This window comes from Octodon degus, unplaced genomic scaffold (assembly GCF_000260255.1).
Source record: "Octodon degus isolate 3935 unplaced genomic scaffold, OctDeg1.0 scaffold00010, whole genome shotgun sequence".
In the NCBI taxonomy this organism is placed as follows: domain Eukaryota; kingdom Metazoa; phylum Chordata; class Mammalia; order Rodentia; family Octodontidae; genus Octodon; species Octodon degus.
In genome coordinates this window covers 25,307,134-25,330,640 of record NW_004524586.1, presented here as the reverse complement: position 1 = coordinate 25,330,640, position 23,507 = coordinate 25,307,134, and the positions used below count along the sequence as shown (strand labels likewise).

The following is a 23,507-nucleotide window of genomic DNA, read 5'->3' as shown; positions in this document are numbered from 1 at the left end:
TCAGTCACAGCAAGTACAAGCACATTGGACCAACCTCCTTCCTTTGGAGCCTTCAGGAATAACTATGTGGGTTTGCTGAGGTCACACAGACCATAGGGAGCAAAACTACAGTGAGAGCCCAATGCCCATTCGCCCAGTGCCCCAATGCCCCAATGAAAAGTCCCTGTGAACATCTCCACAGGGACTTTTCATTGCCACAGAGGGACTGGCATTTCACCCTTCCACCCAGTCTGTTGTTACTTCAAGGAATAAGCTAGCTGCAGGGGAGGCTGGGAAATGTGGAGGAGTTGCTGGGTATTTGGTCAGCTTTAAATGTCTCTGCTACGTGTGATTATAAAAGCTAATATATGCACAATGTGAAAAATTCAAATAGCAGAGAGAGTACACAATAAAAATAAATGCCTCCCTCTTTGAGTAATCATTCCAGACATGTTTTATTCATGCATAGGCTTTATTATTTTTAGCCAGCAGGATCTTCCTATACATCTTATGCTGCGATACTTTTGTCTCTGTCCAGTATTTTTCAATGCTGGTGCTTCAATCCAGAATCTCTGCACTGAGCTCCATCCCCACTCCTTTTTATTATTATTACTGTTTTGAGAAAGGGTCTCGCTGAGTCGCTGAAGTAACCAGGCTGTGCTCAACCTCATAGTCCTCCTGCCTCGGCCTCCAGGAGTGCTGGGGTCATAGGCCTACACCACCGCACCTGGCTGTCACAGCTTCCTTTGAAAGCTGCACATCATTGCTCTGAAACAGTAATCTGGGTAACCAGTCCCCACAGAGGCAAATGTTATCATTTTCAAACCACTACAAACTGCACGCTGTCCACCTCAAGTGGTGGCACGCTGTCCATCTTGGAACACCCCTCCAGCCTATCTCTGCGAGTGTAGCCATAAGCTAAATTCCTGGGGAATTTCTGTAACAATTATCTGTGCAGCTCTGGCATTTGATAGCAGTTCTCAAGTGGCTGCCCCTGTGAGACTCCCACTGACTGTACTGAGACGCCACCACCAGCCTAGTCCTTCAGTCATTCACCAGGAAAGGTGGTTTTATAAAGTAATACTCGGTGGAGACAAGTTTGGGTCTCTTGGTCTCATCCCAGCCTGTTCCCAACTGCCAGCCTTGTACAGGAAGAAGGGGTTGGTCGTGCTGTGCTCCGTGGCCGGAAGAAGTGGGCAGGCAAGCAACAGTCAGTTGTTGCCTAAGCCTCTTTGACCCCTGGTTGCTTTCTCAGTGCTAGCAGTGGAGCCCTCACCTGTAACAGGCAGTGCTCAGAGAAAAGGGTCACGTACCTGACACACCTGAGCCACTACAGCTCCGTTGGCTGTGATGGCTGGATATTCCCTAACCTTGCACCCTGCATGGCCCCAGCAAGGAGTTCCTCCAGTGTGCTTGGTATTAGTCAGCTTTCCATCATTATAACAACAGATCAGAGGCACTTAGCTTATAAAGAGAAAATTTCTAGAGACCCTACTCCAAGATCAGATGGCCCCCTTGCTCTGGGTTTCTCCGAAAGTGGTTCAACCTGATGGGAACATGTGACAAAACAACACTACTTACATCATAATGCAGGAAGCAGGAGAGAGATGGGAAAAGGACTGGGTGTGTGACAGAGGCCTTTGGGCATCCTACTAGCCCCTCCTCCAGCATCTCCCAGCAACACCAGCTTGGAGACTGAGCCTTTCATACGTGAGCCTGGGGGGCACTCATGCAAACTGTAGCACTGCTTCAGGAGCCCATGTTGAGGATCACTGGGCAGATGTGGGAGGGACGGGGCAGCTAGGGCAGGTAAAGCAGGTGTTGGCACAGTCCCCATGCGCTTGCTGACCCTCAGTGTCTCCTGTCCTCTGAAGTAACTATTACTGTTCCTGAGGTTTACACTCAAGTGTTACAGCCAAGCCTGGTCCATGATGGCTAGATTTCATTTAGGCAGGCTCACACAGTGGAACAGAGAAGGAGCTCTACCTGGTGTCATTGGCTTCAATCCCAGCACTTCAATCCCACTACCTCTCTTGCTATCCCACAGCTTCAGGGGTAGCACCTTGGGGCCGGACCTACTTCTGTTGGTGGCTGCCTTGAGAGGCGGACAAGACATGTCCTACATGCAAAAGAAAGTTTGGGTCAGACTATGTTGTACTCCCTGAAGCCCCATGGCTGGCCAGACCCAGCCTTGTCCCCCCTGTCATACTGAGTCCCCATGGCCCAGAGGGCAGCCAAGCCCTGCGTTTCTGACCACCCAGCAAGATAGCATCCAGGTCTAAGCAGCGATGGACACGTGTGCTTTCAGTGTGCAGCACAGACCATCCTAGTAAGACCTTGGGAAAGGTGGGGTACTGCCTGCCCCTCTCCCTCACTCTTCACTTTGAGCCCCTTGTTGGGAGGAGCTGGGTGTGAGTCCTTTATCAGAGAGGCAACAGGCAGTATCACCAAGCGGCTGTCTGGATGCAGGTTGGTGGTATGAGGCTGCTGTGTCTACCTCTACCACCCAGCCTTGCTTCAAAGATCCTGGGGAGGGAAGTGGAAGTGGGTGGCAGTCCTCGTGGCCTCACTGTGGCACTGCTCGTGGGCCCCCAGGTCAACCTGGCCTACGCCTATGAGACCAAGGACGCACTGTGTCTGGTCCTAACCATCATGAACGGGGGTGACCTGAAGTTCCACATCTACAACATGGGGAACCCGGGCTTTGAGGAGGAGCGAGCCTTGTTTTATGCCGCTGAGATCCTCTGTGGCTTGGAGGACCTGCATCGGGAGAACACAGTATACAGGTGAGCAAGCTCTGTGGGTCTGAATGGGTGGGGTGGCACCCTGCAGCTCTCTCCTGGGATATCGTCCCCACACTGAGGACCAGGTACACAAGATGAGGTGTGGGGTCGGATGAATTCTTATAGAGGCTTCTGGAACTGAGCGGGTGAGCAGGACCACCCCCGGCTGTGTTCTCTGGCCTCTGCTACTTGGGAAACCAAGCATGTGAAGCAATCTTCCACAGACTAACTTTTCTTCCTGTCTGAGGACAGGCCATGACCACCCGTCCTCGCTAACCTGGCTCTGAGGTTCAGTGGTCCCCAGTAGCCACCATCTGGAATCATCGGCCCAGGAAGTCCTAGAGAGGGTCGCTGTCCTCAAGCAGGCTTCCTAGTGGCGCATATCCTGCCGCAGCCTGTCTTCAGCCTCTTCGTTGACCTCTGTGCCACACAGCTGGACTCTTAAGGCCACATGTCCAGATCCTCGCCACAGGGAGTCATGGACTTCACGTGATCATTACAACCCTTCGTAGAGGATTCTAAAAATCTTTGTGCAAACCACACTTGAAGTAGACATTAAAATCGTCCATCATAGGTTTAAGTGGAGGAAAATATTGATGTTTGAAAATTGAACAGTTGCATCGCAGTTTTCAAGAGGTGCAGTGGAATCCATTTACGGTAGCTCCGTCACACCTTTCATCCCCACCCATCTAAACCATACATGGGAAGCTCCCAACAGGTGCGGACGATGTCAAGAAGCTCACCCCAGGCATGGGGCCCCAGCAGACCCTGGGCACCCACACGGCCCCGGGGCGCGGGCAGGGAGCTGTGCATGGAGCTCTGGTGGAGATTTTTTTTTTTTTTTTTTTGAGAACTCAAGATTTTGTAAAGAAGAATGCTCTTCCTGCCACGGCCTCCCTGATCCCAGCCCCTGCCTGTTTTTGTTTTGTTTTCATTCAAGTGAAAAGAGAGTCAGAACATTTTTCCTAAGGGTTGAAAAACAGAATCCTCCTTGATTGTCTTTTACTTGAAAGAAACAAAAAGAAATTGCTCCTCGCCCAAGCTCCGATTCTCTAGGGAGGCCAGAAACCAGTGCCTGCTCCCTGGCTGACCACTGTTTTTTGTGGCCTCTTGGGGGGCTAGGTTCTGCCCCTGCCCCTTGGTGAGCGGGCATTCCAGTGCAGCAAGCTGGCTACTGAGGCGATGGGTTTGGCTTTGTCTGAAATTTATTAATGCATTTTTGTTGTTGTTGTTTTTGTTTTGGCGGAACCAAGGTTTGAACTCAGGCCCTTGCGCTTGCCAGAGAAGTGCTTATTCTACTGAGCCATCTCCCCAAACCCTATTAATGCATATTAATCATACAAATTTCACTGGCTTTTCCATACATGTGTAATGCTTTGATAATGTCCACCCTCCCTCCTATCCTCTCCTGTCTTCCACTCAATACAGCCAAAGGTGATGAAATAACAGCAACAAAATACTTTGTAAGGGCCAGCAAGACAGCTCAGTGGACTAGACACCTGCTTAGGCAAGCTCAGTTACCGGGCTCTGATCCCTGGCACCACATGCCGAGCCAGCCCCACCCCCGGGTGTGCTGAGCCAGCCACTGAATCCAGGCATGGTGGCACACACCTGTAATCCCAGCACTGGGGAAGCTGAAACAGGAGGATCACTATGAGTCCAAGCTGCATAGTAAGACCCTAAACCAAATACATTAAAAAAAAAAAAAAAAAAAAACCACTTTTTTTTGTAATACACAAGTATACAAGCAAACACTAGTATTTTGTGAGGCTGCCCAGCAGGTGCGGGTACATTAAGCAACCAGCTGTGAGGAGAGCTGGCATCCATTAAATAAAGCCAGTAGAACTGGACCCCAGATCTGTTTGTCCTGCAGGGTAGCTGAGGTGCACACGCCACTCTCTGGACTATTCCTTTACCCACAGAGAAGACCTTTAGCCAGGGCGCCAGGCCCTTCTGCTGCCTACTCCCCATCCTGGAGGGGCAAGATCCTGTTATTTGAAAGAAGATGGGCTAGGAGCAGGGTGAAGCAGCTGAAATCACAGCTGTGCCCTGTGGCTCGACTTCCCAAGGCTGGGTTGCATTTGGGGGCCACACCAGCCTCCTGGGAGCCTGTCCCACATGGGTCTATTTCCTGGGCCCTCGCCGTACCCTCTGGTGCCACGAGTTCAGTCACTCCTTTTATCCCCAGGACCTACTCTGCCTTCAGGTGTCTGAGACACTGGGGTCTTCCCAGCTATCAAGGGTCTCTCAGCAGACCAGCCAGACTCCTCAGCCCCAGAGCCATCCGTGTCTGGACAGGTGCCAGGCAGGGCGGGCCTTTCCTGGCCCTGGTCACATCCCCATGTCAAGGAGATGGCCACAGCAGATGGCAGCATTTTTTTTTAATTACTGGAAGGAAAGAAATAAGCTCAAGATGGTCTTGACCCAGAGACCAGATGGTCTGGCCCCGGGTGGAAAGGAGACCCCCCCCAGTGGACGCAGGCCCCCGTGGCTCAAGGCAGTCAACCCAGATGCCCTTGTGTCCTTGCTGTCCAGACCCGCCACACTCAGATGCTTCTTATCTGTCCCTTTCAGAGACCTCAAACCTGAAAACATCCTGTTGGACGACTATGGTAAGTTGGGGAGAGGCTTGGAGAGCCTTTTCTGATGTGGTAGTGGAGGTGACTGTCAGGGCCACCCAGAGGAAGAGCTGCCAGGGACCGGCAGAGGGCAGGGGCCAGTGGGGCAGAGGCCCCCCGCTTCTATCCCCCAGCCCCAAGCTCAGGGGCAGAGATGGGCATGAATGAAGCTCCTGTGTGATGGAGAAGCAGCATGACCAAGCCCAGGGAAGGGCAGAGGGCCCAGGCAGGGTGCTGGCTGAGGGCTGGCATTCCCTGGGCACCGGCCTGCCTCGTGTCAGTGGCTCTGTGTACGCCCTTGCTGTTTCCTCTTGGATGTGAGCGTGTGGGTAGCGAGAGTGATGCCTGCACAGTTCAGCCTCACGCCTGAAAGTGGTTCCCCTTCTCCTGCCTCACTAGACTGTCCCATCTCTAGGGAGGGACAGGGTGGCATCGTGGGCCCATTTTACAGATAACAAGACTGAGGCTCTGAGGAGCCAGCCTGCCCAGGTCACCTGGCAATATCACAAGGGGCCGTGCTCTTTCCTTCGGGGGTATGAGGTAGCAACGACCCTGCCAAAGGAAGAGGGGGCGCTCTCGGCAGGATGCCTCCAGCCCTGGAATTGGTGTTTTATTATCATTGGTTTCATTTCCATGTCCCGCCAGGCCAGGCCCAACATTTGCCCTTCTAGCTTCTCCAAAAGGAAAAAGAAAAACAGACACCCCTAAAGACCAACACAGCAGGGCAGAGAGTTGCTTTCCAAATTGCTTTATAATTCTTTTCCCTTAAGCAAATTGTTGCAAAATGTCAAGGGAATCTCAGTTTTCCTGTGAAGCAATCCGAGAGCTGGGCCAGGATGTTTTACGCTCTGTGACCCCAGCCTTCCAGGAAGCCTGTGAGGGCTTCTTATAGGTAGGTTTGGCCAGTGTCCAGCCAAATCCAGGCATCCTTCTGCATCTTTATATTTTATTCCTTAAAAGTATCATTAAGCATGTCACATCACACCTGGACTCTCTCAAGTCCTGGTCACCCTGAGAAGGCAGGTTCGGGTCACTTCTGTGTCAGACTGATGAGGATGCTGGGCACCCGCATGCCTTTCCAGCCTGTGGCCCTGCTCAGGTAGAGGCCAAGTGTCCTATGCTCTGCTCCCCACAGGCCACATCAGGATCTCGGACCTGGGGCTGGCAGTGAAGATCCCTGAGGGAGACCTGATCCGTGGCCGGGTGGGCACTGTTGGCTACATGGGTGAGTAGGGCTCACCCTTGCGGCTCCCCGGTCACCTCTGTGGCTTCCCGGTCTGGCACCCTGGTCAGAAGTGGAGCTGTGGTCACCCATAGGGCTGCTTGCTGGGAAGCCTCAGCCAGGGAGTGTCAGCTGGGACCCGGGATGTGTCTTAGCTAAATGGAGCCAAACCTGGCTGTCTCAAAGCTGTGTCTCCCTTGGGGACAGGGATTGGTGGCCAGAGCCTGGCACAGAGCCCCCCTGGAGGAGGTCTTGTAGGAATCGGGGTGGGTGGCAAGTAGACTGCCATTCTGTTCTGGGGCACCCCTGGGGGGAGCCCCTTAGGAAGACCTCCACTCTGTGGGACCTGCTGTGGCATCAAGCATGGTTCCGAGTAGGGACCCGCCCTGCCCCCCTTCAGTGTGTTCCAACATCCCGGGGACTTCAGGAAGAGGACCTGGAACTAAATCTGGGGACCTGAGTACCCCCTTCCAAAAGGGGGTATCCCCTGGGCTACCTCATGCACACCTCACATGCATGCCCGAGTGACCCTGGGGGCAGAGGGCCTGGGGACCCTGGGAACAGGTGCCCTCTTGTCTTCTGCCAGGCTTGTGCCTATAGCAGGCTGGGTTTCAGTACTTGTCTCTGGTGCTGAAGGGTTCCTTTTGGATTGTGTGATATTTGGCAACTTTTGCAGTATCTGTGTGCAAACGTGTATGTGTGTTTGTGTGTGTGTGTATGCTGATGTTGGTACTGCTAGCTACAGACGCATATATAGATAATGAGGGGGACGGGTGGACACCAGGTACACTAGACTGTATGCCTGCAGGTCCATCTGCCTGAACGCTTGCCCAAGTGTCCTGCACGCAGAACTATAGCTACTGTCTACATGGCCCACATCATCCTCACACCAGTGTGTGTACCATGCAGCTGCCTCTGGCTGCTGACGGCATAAAGCTGGGTTTTTTATACCTCTATAGTGAATCTGCAATTCATTTTATCAGAGCAGTAGGGAAGACATAGAAAAAGGTTGTCTGGATTCCAGAAACATTTTAAATCATTCTTACTTGAGTGGATACACCCTTATTTGCTGAGAAAAGGATCTGCACAGCACCTGCCGTGTGCCAGGTGCCATCCCTGTCACTGGGACAGGGCCATGAAAGGGCAGCACATGTTATAGCTGGGGAGACATCAGGGAGGCAGGACATGTCCATCCACTGTGGTCAGAGTTCTGAAGCCACAATCAGAGCCCTTTGGGGCACAGAGAAGCACCATGAGAGTGGGCACCCTGGTGGAGGTGGCACCTACAGCAGCTGGTGGGTAGAGGAGGGTGTGGACAGGTCCCAGCAGTGAAAGGCCAACACTTGGGTACAGGACACACAAGGCCCAGCCGGGGCAGGAGCAGGCAGGGCTGGCCCATGTGCTCAGCTTTGTCCCGCAGCCAGCTGGCCCTCACCTACCTTCCCCTCTCCTCGCCCCAGCTCCAGAGGTCCTGAACAACCAACGCTATGGCCTAAGCCCCGACTACTGGGGCCTAGGCTGCCTCATCTACGAGATGATCGAGGGGCAGTCGCCGTTCCGGGGCCGCAAGGAAAAGGTGAAGCGGGAAGAGGTGGACCGCCGGGTCCTGGAGACCGAGGAGGCATACTCCCACAAGTTCTCGGAGGAGGCCAAGTCCATCTGCAGGATGGTGAGCTCCTGGTGGGCTGGATGCCGCCCTCAGGCTGCTGTTGGTGCCAGCTCCCTCCCAGCCCCAGCCTGTCCTCAGGCACCAAACAGCCTGAAGGGACAGGGTCAGGACATGGGTATGGGTGGTGCAGCCCAGCAAGCAGAGTGCTGGTGCTCCCTGCTGGGGGCTGGGGTGATGGGCAGAGGCCTCAGGAGACTCTTGGAGTTGGGTCAGGGTACGCCATGATGCAAGCAAGGGAAGGGGGCTATGGGCACTGATACCCTCACGTCCAAGTAAGGAAGTCGTCACGGTAAAAACTGAAGGCCCAAGCTGGTGCATGAGGTACAGGGGGACCTTGAGGCCCATTGGCCTTGGGCCTCCTCTCCCTAGCTCTGGACCTCATGGCACTAAGGGATGCAGGAGGGAGAGTGATATCTTCAGTCTTTGAGCCATATATTCCATCCACCAGGCAGAATGCTGGTGACACCAGCTCAGTTTCTGTTGGATGGCGTCTAGAGATAGTGAGATTTGCTCTACCTGTGCATAGGACACACACAGGACTGCTATTCAGACAGGTTGAGTGGATAGGGTTGCCTGTGGACTGGCAGCCAGAGGGAGGAAGGAGTGACACTTCCATTGGACCTGTGGAGCTGGGGTGGGGCCACCTGAACCCCTGCCCACCCCTTGCCCAGGTGGGGCCCCCTCGAGGGCTGGCCCTCGGCCCTGCCTTGGGCTCTGCAGGGAAATGGCCACCTCCTGCTCCTGCCTGGCTCTCGAGCTCCCAAGTCCAGACTGCAGGCTTCTGCCCTCTGCTGCCAGCCCTGTGAGAACAAGGAAGGCCAAGTGCCGCGTGCACAGCTGTGAGTCCACAGAGCCCTCCTGGAGCAGAACAGCAGAAGGTCAGGCCGGACCCCAGAGGGCTCGCTCTGCTTCTGCCTTCCACCTTTCTGCTTCCAGACACCTTAGGGCAAGTGCAGGGCAGAATCAGCGCAGCCTAGCGTTGAGGGGGCTGAGGAAAGCTGTTGTGGTCTGGCTCCCGGTGCTACCAGCAACCCCAGGCCCACACAAGCGACCAGGAACTGAGGAGTTCAGCTCCCCAGCCCCGGAGCCCCCTCTCCAGCAGCTCCCCATCCTCTCTCCACCACTTCCGGCTACCAGTTTCTGTCTGACATCACAGAGCTATGGGAAGGAGGACTCGGAACCGTAGATCTGTCATTCACGTGTGAGGCACAGAGTGGGGAGCTGGGGTCAAGTGCCACAAGCTGCGCAGCCTGTTGGCCCGCAGGCTGTAAGGCTCAAAGGGACCCACACAGTGGCTGCAGCCAAAGTTGGGGTCAGGGAACTGGAAGCCTGGGTGCTGGCAATGCTGGGTGGTGCCATGGCAGCGAATCTCCCCAGCGGCAGCGGCCAGGCTGGACCGGGCCATGCAAGAGGGTGTCAGATGTGCTCAGCGCATTGCTGACTGTCCCAGCTCAGCGTCAGGAATTCTGGGAAGGTCTTGAGACAGGGGACACGCTGAGAGTTTAAGTAGGCAGAGGGAACTCCTACCCACACCCTCAGGAATCTTTTAGCACCAGCTTTGGCCTGGGATCACCTGCAGCAACCTGGGATGCTGCTGTCCCTCTGCTGCCTCCTCCTGGCCACTGAGGGAAAGGCAGCGGCCGGGCCTGCTGGTCCTCTCTTTCCCATGGAAGAACCACCACCTTCTCTTACAAATAATCCTGGTGTCCTGCTACTCTAGTCTTGGGCCTTGTCCTCACCCTTAACAGTAATGTCTTAGGTCTGGCGTCCAGTTCTGCCCTGCCCCCTTCAGCAGGCGCAGCTCCAGACACTGCAGACTTGTCTCGGGGAAACCCTGGAGGCCCTGGCCCATGGCGCTCCCCTGGACTCTGGCAGCTCCCACCTTCCAAGCCCAAGAAGGCTGCTCTAGGAAGAGCAAGGAAGCAGTCTCCCGGATCCTTTGTTGGCAGACCTAGGCAGCCCTGGCCCCTGAGGAGCAGAAGGTGGCGCATCTCGCTGCCCTCTCCCTGCATCTGGGCCCTTGGCTCAGACCTCAGCCTCCGCCTTCCTAGGCTCCTGTTGGTCCCCAAGCTGGGTCCATCGTACTGGCCTTCCAGCGTCCAGGTCACACCTGTCCTTCTGGCCCTCTGAGGTCCTCCCCTCCCAGAAGCCCTCTGTGCCTGCCCACCCACCCCAGCTCACTCCTGCTCTCCCCATGAGGCAGGCCTAACATCATGCTGCCAAACTGGCCCTACAGGTAGGTGCCGTGTTCAGCCTGTATGGAGTGTTTTAGAAAGAGGCGAGTGACAGGCAAATTGCTAAGATTTTAAAATGAAATTTCACAGAAAAACTGTTTTCTGGCATCTCTTGAAAAGCGAACACGCTGGGCTCTGGCAGACATTCCTGCGTGTGGAGCCCACTGCTTATCTTTACTGCCTTCATTTCTGCCACCTACACTGAGCCAGCACAGGCTTCAGGCCGCAGCAACAGGTCCAGGCTCTCCACGGGGAACCTGGGAACAGAGATGAGAGCTCAGTTCTTTGCACTAAAGCAAAGAAGCCACAGTTGGACACTAGCCTGACACCACTGGTGGACATTGTCAGTGACCAAATAGAGGACTTAGTCCTTCAGAGATGTGACTTGGTCTTGGCCTGCTGGCCTGTGTTTGGGTGCGGGTTGGGGGGCACATCTTTTCTGGAGGTGGAGAAGGAACAGAGATCCCCAGAGGCACAGGACGCGATGGGGCAGAGTGAGCAGCCAGCCCCTCAGGCAGGAGGAAGGGCCCACTGGCATGCTCACGGGGCTCTCTTGTCACAGCTGCTCACCAAAGACGCAAAGCAGAGGCTGGGCTGCCAGGAGGAGGGCGCCGCCGAGGTCAAGAGGCACCCGTTCTTCCGGAGCATGAACTTCAAGCGCTTGGAGGCTGGCATGTTGGAGCCTCCCTTCGTTCCCGATGTGAGTAGCTGCCTCCAGCCCCCAGCACCTCTAAGACCACTGCTTCCCAGCCACACTCCCCAGGGGGCTGTGCCCCCTCCAGTGCCTCCAGGTTGGCTGCTGCAGAGTGTGGTGTGTGCTGCAGTCCTCATGGGGACGCACCACCCCTTCCCAGAGGCGACCTGCGCCAGTGCCCTGGGTGTGGGCCAGGGAGCCCCGTACTGTTGCTCAGAGACTCTGGTGTCCTTGACAAATCCCTGCCGTGCTTTGGTGTGTCCCCCTGTCCAATGAGGCCAGTGACGCCCACTCTTCTTACCAGCCAGGGGCATTTAAGGGTGAAACGAAAACTGGAGGGAGAGTTCTTTGTAAAAGACCAGCTCATTCAACATATATTGAGCACCTGCTGTGTGCACAAGCTTCTGGGCTGGCACAGCCAGTTCACATTACAGGGAGCTGAATTAGGTTTGTCCTTGAAGATCCCCCATGTGGTCTGTAAGGTCCAACTGAGCTTGATCAGAGGCCGAGGGAGCCAGACCTGTGAGGCTGCTATCCCTAGGCCTATGCTGTGTCAAAGCAAAGGCTTAGAAGCCAGGAAGGCTTCTAAGCTTCGCAGCCCCCACGGACTGAGCAGCTGACATCTGAGGGCAGCTGATAAACTGAGCCAGGGACTGTTGAGACCGTGGGAACATGGGTGCACATAGGGACTACTTTATGCTGTCTCTTCCAAGGTCTGTGATCAAGAACTCCAGGTTGCGAGGCTGCAGTAGCTCAGGGTGGGAACATGTATATCATAGGCCTCGGCAGAGAACACACAGCAGAGCTTCCCTGCCCCCTGCTTATTGTTAGCCACACATCCAGTGCTGCGTGGAGGATGATGGGGGCAGTCCTGGGGTGTCCTCTAGGGAAAGATTCCCTGGTCCTTGTGGCAGGCAGGGGGCAGCCACAGGTCCCGGGAGCCAGGGCCCTGCTGGGTACTGCATGGTGTCCCTGTCTATGCAGCTGTGGTCTCTATACTACGGGGCTGGCCAGGGAGTGCTTTCAAGGGAATAAGGGGGCCACTGAGAATATAAAGCCATGCTGTTATGTTGAGCCGTAGGGGACTCAGGTCAACAACTTCTGACATTGCCAATCAAGCGGAAGACCCAATATAGCTGCATTCTCTTAATTCAGTGAATAGAGGGATTTGTTCTAATAGTGTTTGTAAATAGGGTATCATGTCTGCATCTTGTACAACAAATAACCACTAGGAAGACAGTATGCAATGTGTTAATTATTGAAACTGTCCTACCAATTTGATTTGAAATTGTCTCATTGCTATTTGTTTCTCAATAAAATTATTTTTTTTTAAAAAGAGAGAGAATATAAAGAGAAAAGTCCCTGGATGCTGCAGACTTAACTGAAGTGCAGTTTTCAGCATGTAATGGCGAGAACACACAGTTTCAGCATTTGCTCTAAAACCTAGTTACCCATCTAAAGTCACATGGGGAACATGAAAAGACTAGCCTTGGGCCCAGTCCCCGTTGCGTCAGGCACCAAGCCGGGCATCAGGATTCTTCAAACTCCTTAGGTGGTTTTAAGAACCGTTGTGTTATAGGAAAGGCCCCAGTCAGGAGTTTGTTGGTGTACCTGGAAACCACTTAAGTGACTGCAAGGACATGGGAATTGTGTTAGTGGGGTAATGTCCTGCAGATGAGGTGGCACCCAGGCTAGGGTGGTGGCAAAGGTTCAGAACCATGCCTGACCCCTGGGCCAGCTATTGCTGTGGTGATAGGATGAGGTCAGTCCCAATGCAGGAACATTCCTCAACCTCCCAGCATGCTCTGGGCCTGGGGCCGGATTGCAGGGGACCTGTGATGAGCTGAACACTAGATTATTTCTATCAAGGGACTCCCCAGCCTAGAGAGCAGGAAAGGTGGCAACAAAACCCCTTGGGGAAAAAAAAAATGAGGATGCAAGTCATGAGAACTAATGGGGCCCAGAAGGGTAAGACGTGGTAGCAGGGGCTTCTTCACGAGCTGACCAGGCAGTGCAGGGGGGAAAGCGTCTAGGTGTGGAGGTGGCTCGCAGAAGCGGCCTCTCTGATCATCAGCACACCAGCCACCCAGGTCTACCCAGGACTGCCCTGCTTTTGGTGCTGTGTCCTGGGCAGATGGAGAACGTCGGGCACGGTGCATGCGACCTTGCCTGTCAGGATGCAGAACCCCAGGTGTGTTCTGTCGAGGCCTGCTCACCCAGAGCCCAGTTCCCTTTCTCCCCACTTCTGAGGCTCCAGCCATGGCCCTGTTCTGGGCAGCTGCGGCCCTCAGATGCACTGGCAGACAGGGTGGCAAGTGGAGCTTGCGGTCCCAGGGTGTGGGTCCCGTGAGCCCGGGCTTTGCCGCAAGCCCCGCCTGCCCCTACGCCCTGCTCCCCCAGCCCCTGCCCTCCCAGCAGCCTTGCCTGGTTCTTCGCCCTCCTCTTACGGGCTGTGCCCACATTCATTAACCACAGGTGCCGTTCCTGACTCACCTTTTTCACTTCACTTGTCTCTTCAAAATCAAAGCAGACATGTTCCAAAAGGAAACCTCTCCAAGGAGATGATAGCCACATGAGGATAGGCTTTGGCATGTCAGGTACATTTCTGTGCCAGTAGAGAGTTTTTTAAAAACCCTTTTTAAAAAAATCCATCTGCATGTATCCCCAGGCCAGTTTTATGGGCTTGTTGTGTACTGTCACCCTCGCTCCCCACTTGGCTCTGTGCCCCACTGTGGCCACCCTGAACTCCAGCTAAGTTCTGAGCAGGGGATCCTGTTTTTGCACTTGTGACACCATGTTCCATGGAGTTGTGCACACCGAGCCTCAGGGAATGGGGGAGGCGGTCCCAGCTGCATGGTTGGACACCCTCTGACACACACATCCCCTTTCCAGTGCTGTACACAGCTGCCTGTGGTTTGCTCTGCTGGGGTCTGCGTGACCTCAGGCCCCCTGGAGTTTCCCTAAAAATGAAAGAGGTTGAGCGCAGTGCAGAGCTCCTAGCCCTCCTGCGGGGTGGCAGCCCCAGGAGTGTGTGTGCTGGACTCCCAGCCTTCAAATGGACCAACATCTGTGTTGGCCTCAGGGCCAGGGTATGAAGGCACTGAGGAGGAGGCAGCCTCCACCCTCCAGAAACAGGTACTACGGCTTGGGGTGCCCTCAGCACCAGGCCTGGAGTCATTCCCACACACCCAGGAACCCCGAGCTCCCAGAAGGCTCCCACGGAAGACGCCCACGCTAGAGATCCTGAAGAACGAGGCCTTGAAGGCATGTGTGGCTTTCCCAAAGTCCTAGGTTCACAGCTGGGACTCTAGCCCCGGGCTGTCTGGCTGCAGAGACCAACAGCCTCCTAGTGTGAGAAGGGACCAGGAGGTGTTCCTGCCAGGGCTGTGCCACGGCCTGCCTGAAACCCTGGGGTGCCGTCCCTCAGGGGCTCTGGCCCTACCCCTGGGCCTGCAGCATTCATGAGCTATGGTGAAAGTGACCTGAGAGCCCCAACAATGGCCAGGACAACCCCTCACCTAACAGGATAGCACTGGAACATGGCCGCCTTTACTGCTCCTGAGTAACCAGGAATATCTGACAGAAGCGTGGGGTACCAGGGGCTGAGGAGCATGATTTAGAGATAGAAGAGATCTCTCCACCCAGCCCCATCTAGAAAGAGACCACAAGGTAACCTGTGATACACGCAAGGGCAAGGGCACAAAGGAGCCCCAGACGGCAGTGGGTGGCCCCAGCAATCGTTTCACACCAACTGTGATCCCCTTAATGGAGCTGAGAGAGGCCAGCTTAGGTCTGGGTTCGGAGCGGAGGAGTCTGGGAAAGATTCTCCCTCTGCCCCCCATAAAACACCAAGGCCTGTCTTGGGGCCTTAGAACCACGAGCAGAGCCCACGAGTAACCCAGCCCTCTCCTCCCTCAGCCACGGGCCGTGTATTGTAAGGATGTGCTGGACATCGAGCAGTTCTCCACCGTGAAAGGCGTCAACTTGGACCACACGGATGACGATTTCTACTCCAAGTTCTCCACAGGCTCCGTGTCCATCCCGTGGCAGAATGAGGTGGGTAGAGAGAGCCCCTGGCTTCATTCTGAGAAGAGAGTGGCCCATGGCTGAGCTGATGGAGGGGGGTGTTAGAGGACAGAAGCCAGGCTGTTGGGCCAGGCTGTGAGGTGCCCGTGGGGCCTGGGCAAGGACGACTCAGTGTGGCAGGGTCGGGAGGTGCCGAGCAGCCGAGAAGGGATGAGGAGGAGACCCACAACCTCCCTTGTTAGGTCCGGCGAGGAGATCAAAAGCAGGGCAGCTGCTGAAGGCAGAGCAGAATTGAGTTAGGGACGTGAGGACTGGTGGAGGCCATGGGGCTCCACTGTGTGGAGGAGGAGGAGTGCCCCCGCCGTGGGTGCTGTTCGAAGTGGCACTGCATCTGGGTGGGCGGGGGCTGTCCCCACCCCAGAGGAAGCATCGCAGGCTCACCCAGGCCAGGATGGCCCCAAGATGGAGGATGGGCCCGAGGGGAGAGAAAACAAGGCTCAAGGAGGCCCTGCGGGCTCCGGACCCAGGTGACAGCAGTCTCTGCTTGGCCTCTGCAGATGATAGAAACAGAATGTTTTAAGGAGCTGAACGTGTTTGGACCTGATGGTACTCTCTCATCGGACCTGAACAGAAGTCAGCCTCCAGAACCACCGAAGAAAGGGCTGCTTCAAAGACTCTTCCGGCGTCAGGTGAGAGGCCGGGGTGGGCCTGGCCTCAGAACCCGACCCCTGGCCCAGGCGCCAGTGCAGCAGCAAGACCAGAGCTACAGAGTGCCTCCTGCCTGCGTGGCCCGGAGCACGGGGCAGAGCAGCCCAAGAGAAACAATCAGCTGGTCCAGAGCCCAGCACCCCCCCAACCCCCATGGCTGATGGGTGCCCCAGGGCAGAAGGGGCAAGGCCAGCCCAGGTCTACCTGACGTCCGGGCCGGGCCTCTCCCCTCGTCCCTGTTGTCATTTGGTGCTGGCTCTGCGCCACGGGAGGCACCCTGTGTGCAGGAGGGTGCTCTGTAGCCTCCTGGTCTCTGCCCTCCAGGAACCACAGCACCTCCTTCTCCCGGGATCAGATGGAGATCAAATGGGAAGGATGTCCTGGGAGGGCGTGGACGGCCTGGAGTGAGCCCAAGTGTGAAGGTGGCCCTAGAAGTGCCCCCCTTGGACTGTTCTTCAGGAAGCTGGGCCCTCCCACCGAGGGAGGGAGCCCTCCCCCACACACCTGGCTCCTCAGTGTCTCCGTCCCCCAGAGAGCAGGCCCTCCTTTCCTCGTCCCCCAGAGAGCAGGCCCTCCTTTCCCAGGGGTCCTCCCAGCAGGGCTCAGCTCCTCCCCTTTTGGTAGCATGGATGAAGGTAGATGTTTACGAAGCTTCCCTGTAGACCAGGCCAGGGGCTGGTAGCATTCCAAAGGCATCCAATGTCCACCAAACCCTGGGCATCATTAAACAGTTCATTCATTGCACCAGTAAGTCTGGGCCTCCTGCATGCCAGGCTGTGTGTAAGGACATGGGGTACACTGAAGCCCTTGGGCATGCTGGTGAATTACAGGCTAGCTCCAGCATATGCTGCTGTTTTCCCATTTCACAGATAAGAAAACTGAGGCTGAGAGGGTTAAAGGTCTTGTTCAGGGTCACTCATCTGGTGAGCTCACAGGAAGGGAGGATGAGCTGGGATAACAGGACCAAGAGCGAACACCAGACGTAGGAAGAGAAGGTGCGGGCTGAGGTCCTTGAGTTTGTGTTTTTAACCTAAAAACTTCATGCAAGTTTTATACCCTATTCTATAATGTACCGATGTTATGTGATATAAAAATGTAACTTTGGCTGAGTATTGTGGTGCACACACATAATCCCAGCTACTCAGGAGCCTGAGACAGGATTGTGAGTTTGAGACCAGCTTGGGCAAATTAGTAACATCCTCCACCGCACCCCATGTTAAAATTGGGGGAGGGGATGATCTGAAACTCATTGTGAAGTCCTGGGCTCGTTCTCCATACTTTTAAGTGCTTCCATCAAGTGAAACTGAACCTCCGGAGAAAAATGTCCCTTCACCATGTGTCCCGGCTCCCAGGTCCTCCCTCAGTCCTGGGAACTGGCTGTGCAGTCTCATGGACCCAGGCTCAGATCAGCCCTGGGGCCTCTGACAGACCTCTATCTCATGAAAACTCAGGCTAGAAACCCCACTGCCCCGGGTCCTGAAGGACCTTGAGAGGTGGAAGCTGGTACCCTGCTTGGGGTCCAGCCCTTGCACCCACGGAGCAAGGGCCCCTGCCCCTCTCCCTCTCCCGCAGTCTGAGGGCCCCATGCCCACGAGGATGCCAGGGCAACTCCAGGGTAATAACAAGCCACTGCTGATCATGGAAGGGCCAGGTATAGGTCCAGACCCTTCTCCCACCGTGCCTCATTTTGTACCCTAACAGCCGTGTGGAGATGCCGCTCTCATAACACGGTACTGGCTGGGAAACTAAGGATTAAGTGAGGTGTACAAGGCTGTTTGGCTTGGGAGGGGAAGATCTGGGATCAAATCCAAGCCATCAGGCCTGAAGGCTTTAGCCTCTACACAGTTGGGGTTCTCTTCCCAGGCACCAGATCAAACTCTGTGCCCCCAGTGGTAGCTTGTAGACCCGGTCTGCAGAGGAAAGTGGAGAAGCAGCCAAAAGCAGAGAAGTGTGTGGGAGCAGCCCCTGCCCCGCTGTGAGTCCACATGGCTGTGTCAGCCGAGTTTGCCTGCACTGAGGAGTGACCTTTGTGTTCTCTCTCCCTCCCTCTCCCCTGTCCTCTCCCTCCACCTCCTCCTCTCCCCCCACCCACCCAGCATCAGAACAATTCCAAGAGTTCGCCCAATTCCAAGACCAGTCACAACCACCACATAAATTCAAACCATGTCAGCTCAAACTCCACCGGAAGCAGCTAGTTTCAGCTCTGGCCTTGACATCCACGGCGAAACCAGCCCAGACCTTCTATCGGGAAGCAGAACTTGTGGCCACAGGGCTTCCTCTCTGGCTGGGTGGCCAGCAGCGCCAGGAGCCAGGGAAGGAGGCCACCCGCCCCCTCTACAAGCCTCGGGGTTTCTCAAAGAAATATCCACTCAGGTCTGTTTTTCAAGGAGGCCCCATGCCGATGTGGATTGGATTTGCCCTTGTTGAACGTTGCAATGGAAACCCAGTGAGATACAATGACTTGCACGTATTTTAATAGCGTCCTAACTAGAACTGAATTTTGTCTTTATTATTTTTAAAGAAAAGTTTTGTAAATTTCTCTATTGTCTCAGTTTACATTTTGTATATTTGTATTTAAATGAAAGTCAGACTTTGAGGGTGTATATTTTCTGTGCAGCCACTGTTAAGCCATGTGTTTTAAGACATTTTAGGGGGAAGGGATTTACAAAAAAGAAAAAAAAAAGTAACTCCAGACTTCCAGAGCCTCAAATGAGAAAATGTTTTTATTAAATGTAGAAAGCCTCTCACCTTTCACCTTTGAAGCATTGGTTGTGTCTGCCTCCCTCTATCTCTGGCCTTCCCTCACATTGGTATCGCCCTTCTGTCGGCGTGCAAAGATCCGAATTAAATGCTTAGGATGCCCTCGGGGTTCCCCCACTGTGCCCTGCTGGATGCCCTCTGGTCTTGGGGGTTGCTGGCGGGCACACCTCTCCTGCAGGGGTCCCTGCCCGCACCTTCTCACCCCCGGGCTCCTCTTCCTGCGGGAAGGTGGCCCTTGCACTCTGAGCTTTCTGAGCAGGTCCCGACCGCTAAAACCAGCCGTTTTCAAGAGGTTTGTGTTGTGTTTGTGAATTTCTCTTATGTATTATTTTTGAAGGAAGCAAGTGCTGATGAGGATTACTCGCAGAGCCCCGAATCCCCCAGCCACTCGGGACCATGGAAGCAACAGGGCGCAAGCAAGGGTCCTAGGCATTCTGAGCGACTGCCTTGTGTCTGTCTGCCAGGAGGAGAGAGGTTGGCCCAAGGACCGCTCCCAAAATGTTCCTTGGGTTCTGACACCTTCAGGAGACCCACAGACTTGCTTGCCTGATGAGGCTCTGTCTCCCTCAGGTGGGACACCCCAGGAGAGAGCAGGCCACCAAGAAAGCTCTTGGTCACTTCCCCAGGAGGCAGGTTCTAATTGGATATCACAGAGGTCCAGGCACAAGTAGCCCCTGGAGTGGCTTTGCCAAACCAGCAGCTTCCACAGGTGTCCCCAGGTCCAGGTAGCATGGCTTTTCAGCCCCAGGAGCTACCGGGCACTCTCTCTGCCTCATGAGGGGACAAGGAACACAGTGGCCCTCCCCTCCTTGCCAAATTAGGGTAAACAGCTGAGCGCATGTCTCCCTGCCTGGCGGAGCACAGGTGTCCAGTTCTGCCTCAGGGCTGGTCTCAGCTACCAGCAGCCGCCAGGCATTCCCAGAGGTTGGGCCAGACGCCATCTGCATCAGCTCCTCCTGTTAAGATGCAGATCCACAGGCCATGGCCCAAACCTACCGTGTGCAGGTCTCTGGGGGTGGGGGCAGGGGCAGGGGCAGAATCTGTATCTTCAGATTATTTGGATGATCGTGGAATACGAGAACCAGCATCTCAGGGCACTGGTGGGCTGGGGTGTGACTGTCCCAAACACGCTTCTCTGAGTGACCCTACAGATTTGGGGCATGAGCTTTCAGGAAGGAGCATCGTGAGCACATCAGCCTCGTGTCCACGTGTTCAAGTTGTACCCCAAACTTCACCAAGGGTGCTGGGGCATGCTGCTAGACAAGGGCCTAGCCTTCGGAGCTGATCCTGTTGAAGTCGTTTTACAAACAAATTGGGGAGAAGAAATAACCATGCTTCCCTCTAATCCCTGTACTGTCCAGTGTTGTCATCTTTAAGACAAGTTCTGCAAGGTGGCTCCCTTTCTTGGGCTGTGTAGGAACCAAATACAACTGTATTCAGTTTCTGCCAAGAAGTGGACACTCTTGGGTCAGTACTGCAGGATCCCCAGCTCTTGCTGATGCTCCTTCTTTGAGGGAAAGAAGGTCACCATCCTCCTGGGAGGTCACCAACCAAAGCTACCACCCTAACCTCTTGCCTAGAAGGTTCATTCCTTTGGCCCCATTCAGGGGTACTCCACCCTTGCCAGACAGATGGTGTTGGGAAGCCATCTCTCTACACCCCAAAGCCAAGGCACTGTCCATGGACAGCAGAAAATCCCCAGGGGTAGAGAAAGTGAAAGTCTGACTACCATGAGAGGCCCCGCAGTCCCAGGGCCTTAACACTAACTCCTGATAACGTGTCTTCACATTGCCACCTGTCTCCCCAGCGCCCATGGGAGGCGGGGGCTATCACATGACCTGTTCAGGCCTGTTCCTTCGGCTCATCCATGGCTCCATAGTAAGAAGAAGACCTCAAGAACAGTGCCTGAAGATCAGCCCTTTTCTCCATTGAGTCCGAATCCCTGTCCCATCCCTACTTTGCTCCTCCTCCAACCTTAGTTTCTAGAGCTGCATTTTAAAAATATATTTTTAAATTAAAAACAACCCCTCCACCCATTCACCTGTCCAGGAGAAGGCATATTTGGACAGTGGATGGACGTGACTCTCCTGCAGGGCAGCTTTCCGCAGAAGAGCCTCTCTTGCTCCAAGCATGACATTTTTCTCACCAGATATTTGCTGAATCTGTGCCTTTGGGGAAAGATGCAGGGTCTCCCAGAAGCATCTCTGCTTCTACAATTTAGAAGATAAGCCATTGTCCCTGGCAGACAGGGCAGTCTGTGCCGTGATCACTCCGACTCGTGAGTGTTCATCAGGCCCCTTTCAGGGCTCCTGGAGTGTCCAGAACACATGGCCCGTACCTTCACAGAGGATGGCGTCCACCACGTCCATCACGCATGTGAGCCTAGGGCTCCAGAGTTGATCGCTTGCTCACCTGTGGCCTTCTGAAGTTCACTTGTTGCCTCAGAGGGCTGGGTAGGTGGCCTGGAGTCCCAGAGTGACACAGGCAAGTCACTTCGGTGATGTGCGCACAGGACAGGACGGTGGTGGTGAGTTCAGAGGGACATGCACATGCATTTGGGGGTGCAGTGAGATGCGGCTGCCTTCTCACTGAGCTGCCGACCTCAATACAGAGGAGACCCCAAGTCCTCCTGGAGGTGAGTCCTGGAGGATTCTGAGACCGGGAAGCTGCCATGCCTCTCCAAGGAGCTTAGCACCACGGTCGAAATCCATCCTTTTCTCCCACACACTATCCTTTCCTGAAAGACTGGGGCCACTGTGCCGCTTTCCCAACTTTCTCACTGAGCTGCTGACCTCAATACAGGGGAGACCCCAAGTCCTCCTGGAGCCTGGCATCACTGGCCCTGCCCAAGGGAACAGTGGCTTCCTGATAAGTGGAAGTCCCCCAAGAGGAAAGAAAATGCCTGAGTGATGCTTGGGGCTGCTGTGCGCTTCTCACTGGCCACTCATACGTTTCCAAAACAGCCTCTTTAGCTGTCTCCTGTTTGCATAATCTGATGCTCCGAGGTAGGAATTCTAACTTCTTACCATTTGGTATGGAAAGGTAGTGAATAAATCTTTGTGCGTTTGGAAGCCGCATAGCCATGGGAGTTACAGACGGCAGAGAGCTCACTTCTTCCACTCACAGCCAACCACAGCTGGGGAGCCTCACCCCGACCCCAGCCTTTCTGCACCTGTTTGCACAATCAACACCCAGCGGCTGCAGCCCAGAGCCAGGTGAGCCAAGCCTGCCCGGCCACAGCACGTGTCCTCTGGCTGAAATGTAAAGGCTTGCGCTGGGGACCAATTAAAAAATGTGACAAGGTAGCTGTCCTTACAAGGGAAGGATACCTCCCCAAAAGAATCGAGGTAATCTTTTCCCAGTTCATTGAGAAGTCATTTTTATAATAGATCAAAAGCAAATGTTCTCAATTAGGAGAGCTTTGTGGCTATTAGCATTGTTAAAATAGTAATAATTATTATAGTATCCAAAGGCTACTAATTTTTTTTTCAGGGAGATTTTATCATTGATGAATGAAAATGATTCCACTCTGGAGGTCACTCCTGAAGACAATGGCTTCTATTTCTGCTGCTCTGAATCTTTTATGTTCCATTTAATGTCACAGTGCTGCTGTGCCTAGTTCAAACAATTGTTTTGGTTTTTTAAAGAGAAATAAACTCCTTAATGAAAATAACATTGTATCTCTTTCCTTCTACTGAGATCTTGTCATAGTCTGTATATGATAGTGGCCCACTGATCCCCTGTCCTGCTTTTGGGTTAATCCTTTTTGGAAGTTGACTGTTCCATTCTCACTTGGATCTGACCCACACACTGACTTCCTCCTGAACCACCCACCAATGGCCAAGCCATTGGCCTCTGAATCTGAACCCAGCAGATGGCTCCAGCCACGTAGCATCGAGGGTGGCAAACGAGGCATTGGCATCTGCCACCTGCATCTCATACAGAGCAGGCAGACTTGGCAGGAAGGCTACCCTGGTTGTTCAGCCTTTATGCAGGGTAGCCAGTAAGTAATGTGGTCTTCTGCCTTGGAACTGAGGCATGAGCCTGCAATTGTCGAAGGAGCAGAACTTCGAACTTATAAAAACCCCTCATCAACTGTGTTACCTTCAGCAAGCCAGGCTGAGTCTCAAGGTCTTCATCTATCCAATGGGACAAAGCCACCCTGACAGGACAATTGGAGGACACAGTGAGAAAGAACATGGTGATGCCCGACACAGGCCCTGTGCCACAGAGGACACAGCCATTCTGGCAGTTTCTGGATCCCTCCTTTTTTCAAGATGAGGTCTCACTGTAGTACAGGCTGGCCACTAAGTCGCAGTCCTCCTGCCACCGCCTCCTGAGTGCTGGGATCACAGGCCAACTTGCTAGCTTCTAGATTCCTCTTGGTCTGTGAGCAGGCCGCTGCCCTGACCCCATGCAGTTCACTCCCCAGGCCTGGGATAGGAGCTACGTGCTGTCCCATCAGATGTGTGGCCAAGGCAAGGAGAGCTCCTGACCAAGGGGTTGAGGTTTAAGGCTCATTTCTACCCAGAATCGACAGTCTGGAGTCCATGTTCCGTTTCCTTAAGAAATTGCAATATCTTCTTCCCCTTGACCCCTGGAAGCAGGAGTCTTTCCCAGTTAGGTGAGCTAAAAATTGCACGTGTACATCCATTGACAAGAAAAGGCAACTACACTTACTGAAGATAATGGGACGGTGTTCAAGAACAGAAGTGTCAGGATGGTAGGGGAATAGGAAAAAGGCAAAGATAATCTGGCTTTGGGATTTTAAAAGCTATGCACACCACCCCAGGTGCCTATCACTGGGTCTCTGA

General features: G+C 54.3%; 1 protein-coding gene across 2 annotated transcripts in view; it reads left to right on the top strand.

The window, feature by feature from the left end:
- The window catches only part of Grk5 (G protein-coupled receptor kinase 5), a 244,446-nt gene extending 222,102 nt beyond the window's left edge, over positions 1-22,344 (top strand). The window contains exons 9-16 of one of the 2 annotated variants that reach the window (XM_023708994.1): positions 2,575-2,765; positions 5,337-5,374; positions 6,516-6,605; positions 8,063-8,271; positions 11,068-11,205; positions 15,118-15,255; positions 15,783-15,914; positions 18,030-22,344. In XM_023708994.1, coding sequence (XP_023564762.1) covers positions 2,575-2,765; positions 5,337-5,374; positions 6,516-6,605; positions 8,063-8,271; positions 11,068-11,205; positions 15,118-15,255; positions 15,783-15,914; positions 18,030-18,128 — 1,035 coding nt within the window. In that variant the 3' untranslated portion in view covers positions 18,129-22,344. The remainder of the gene's footprint in view (positions 1-2,574; positions 2,766-5,336; positions 5,375-6,515; positions 6,606-8,062; positions 8,272-11,067; positions 11,206-15,117; positions 15,256-15,782; positions 15,915-18,029) is intronic. The other variant, XM_004625630.3, reaches the window with a different exon arrangement.
- Positions 22,345-23,507: the final 1,163 nt, after the last annotated feature.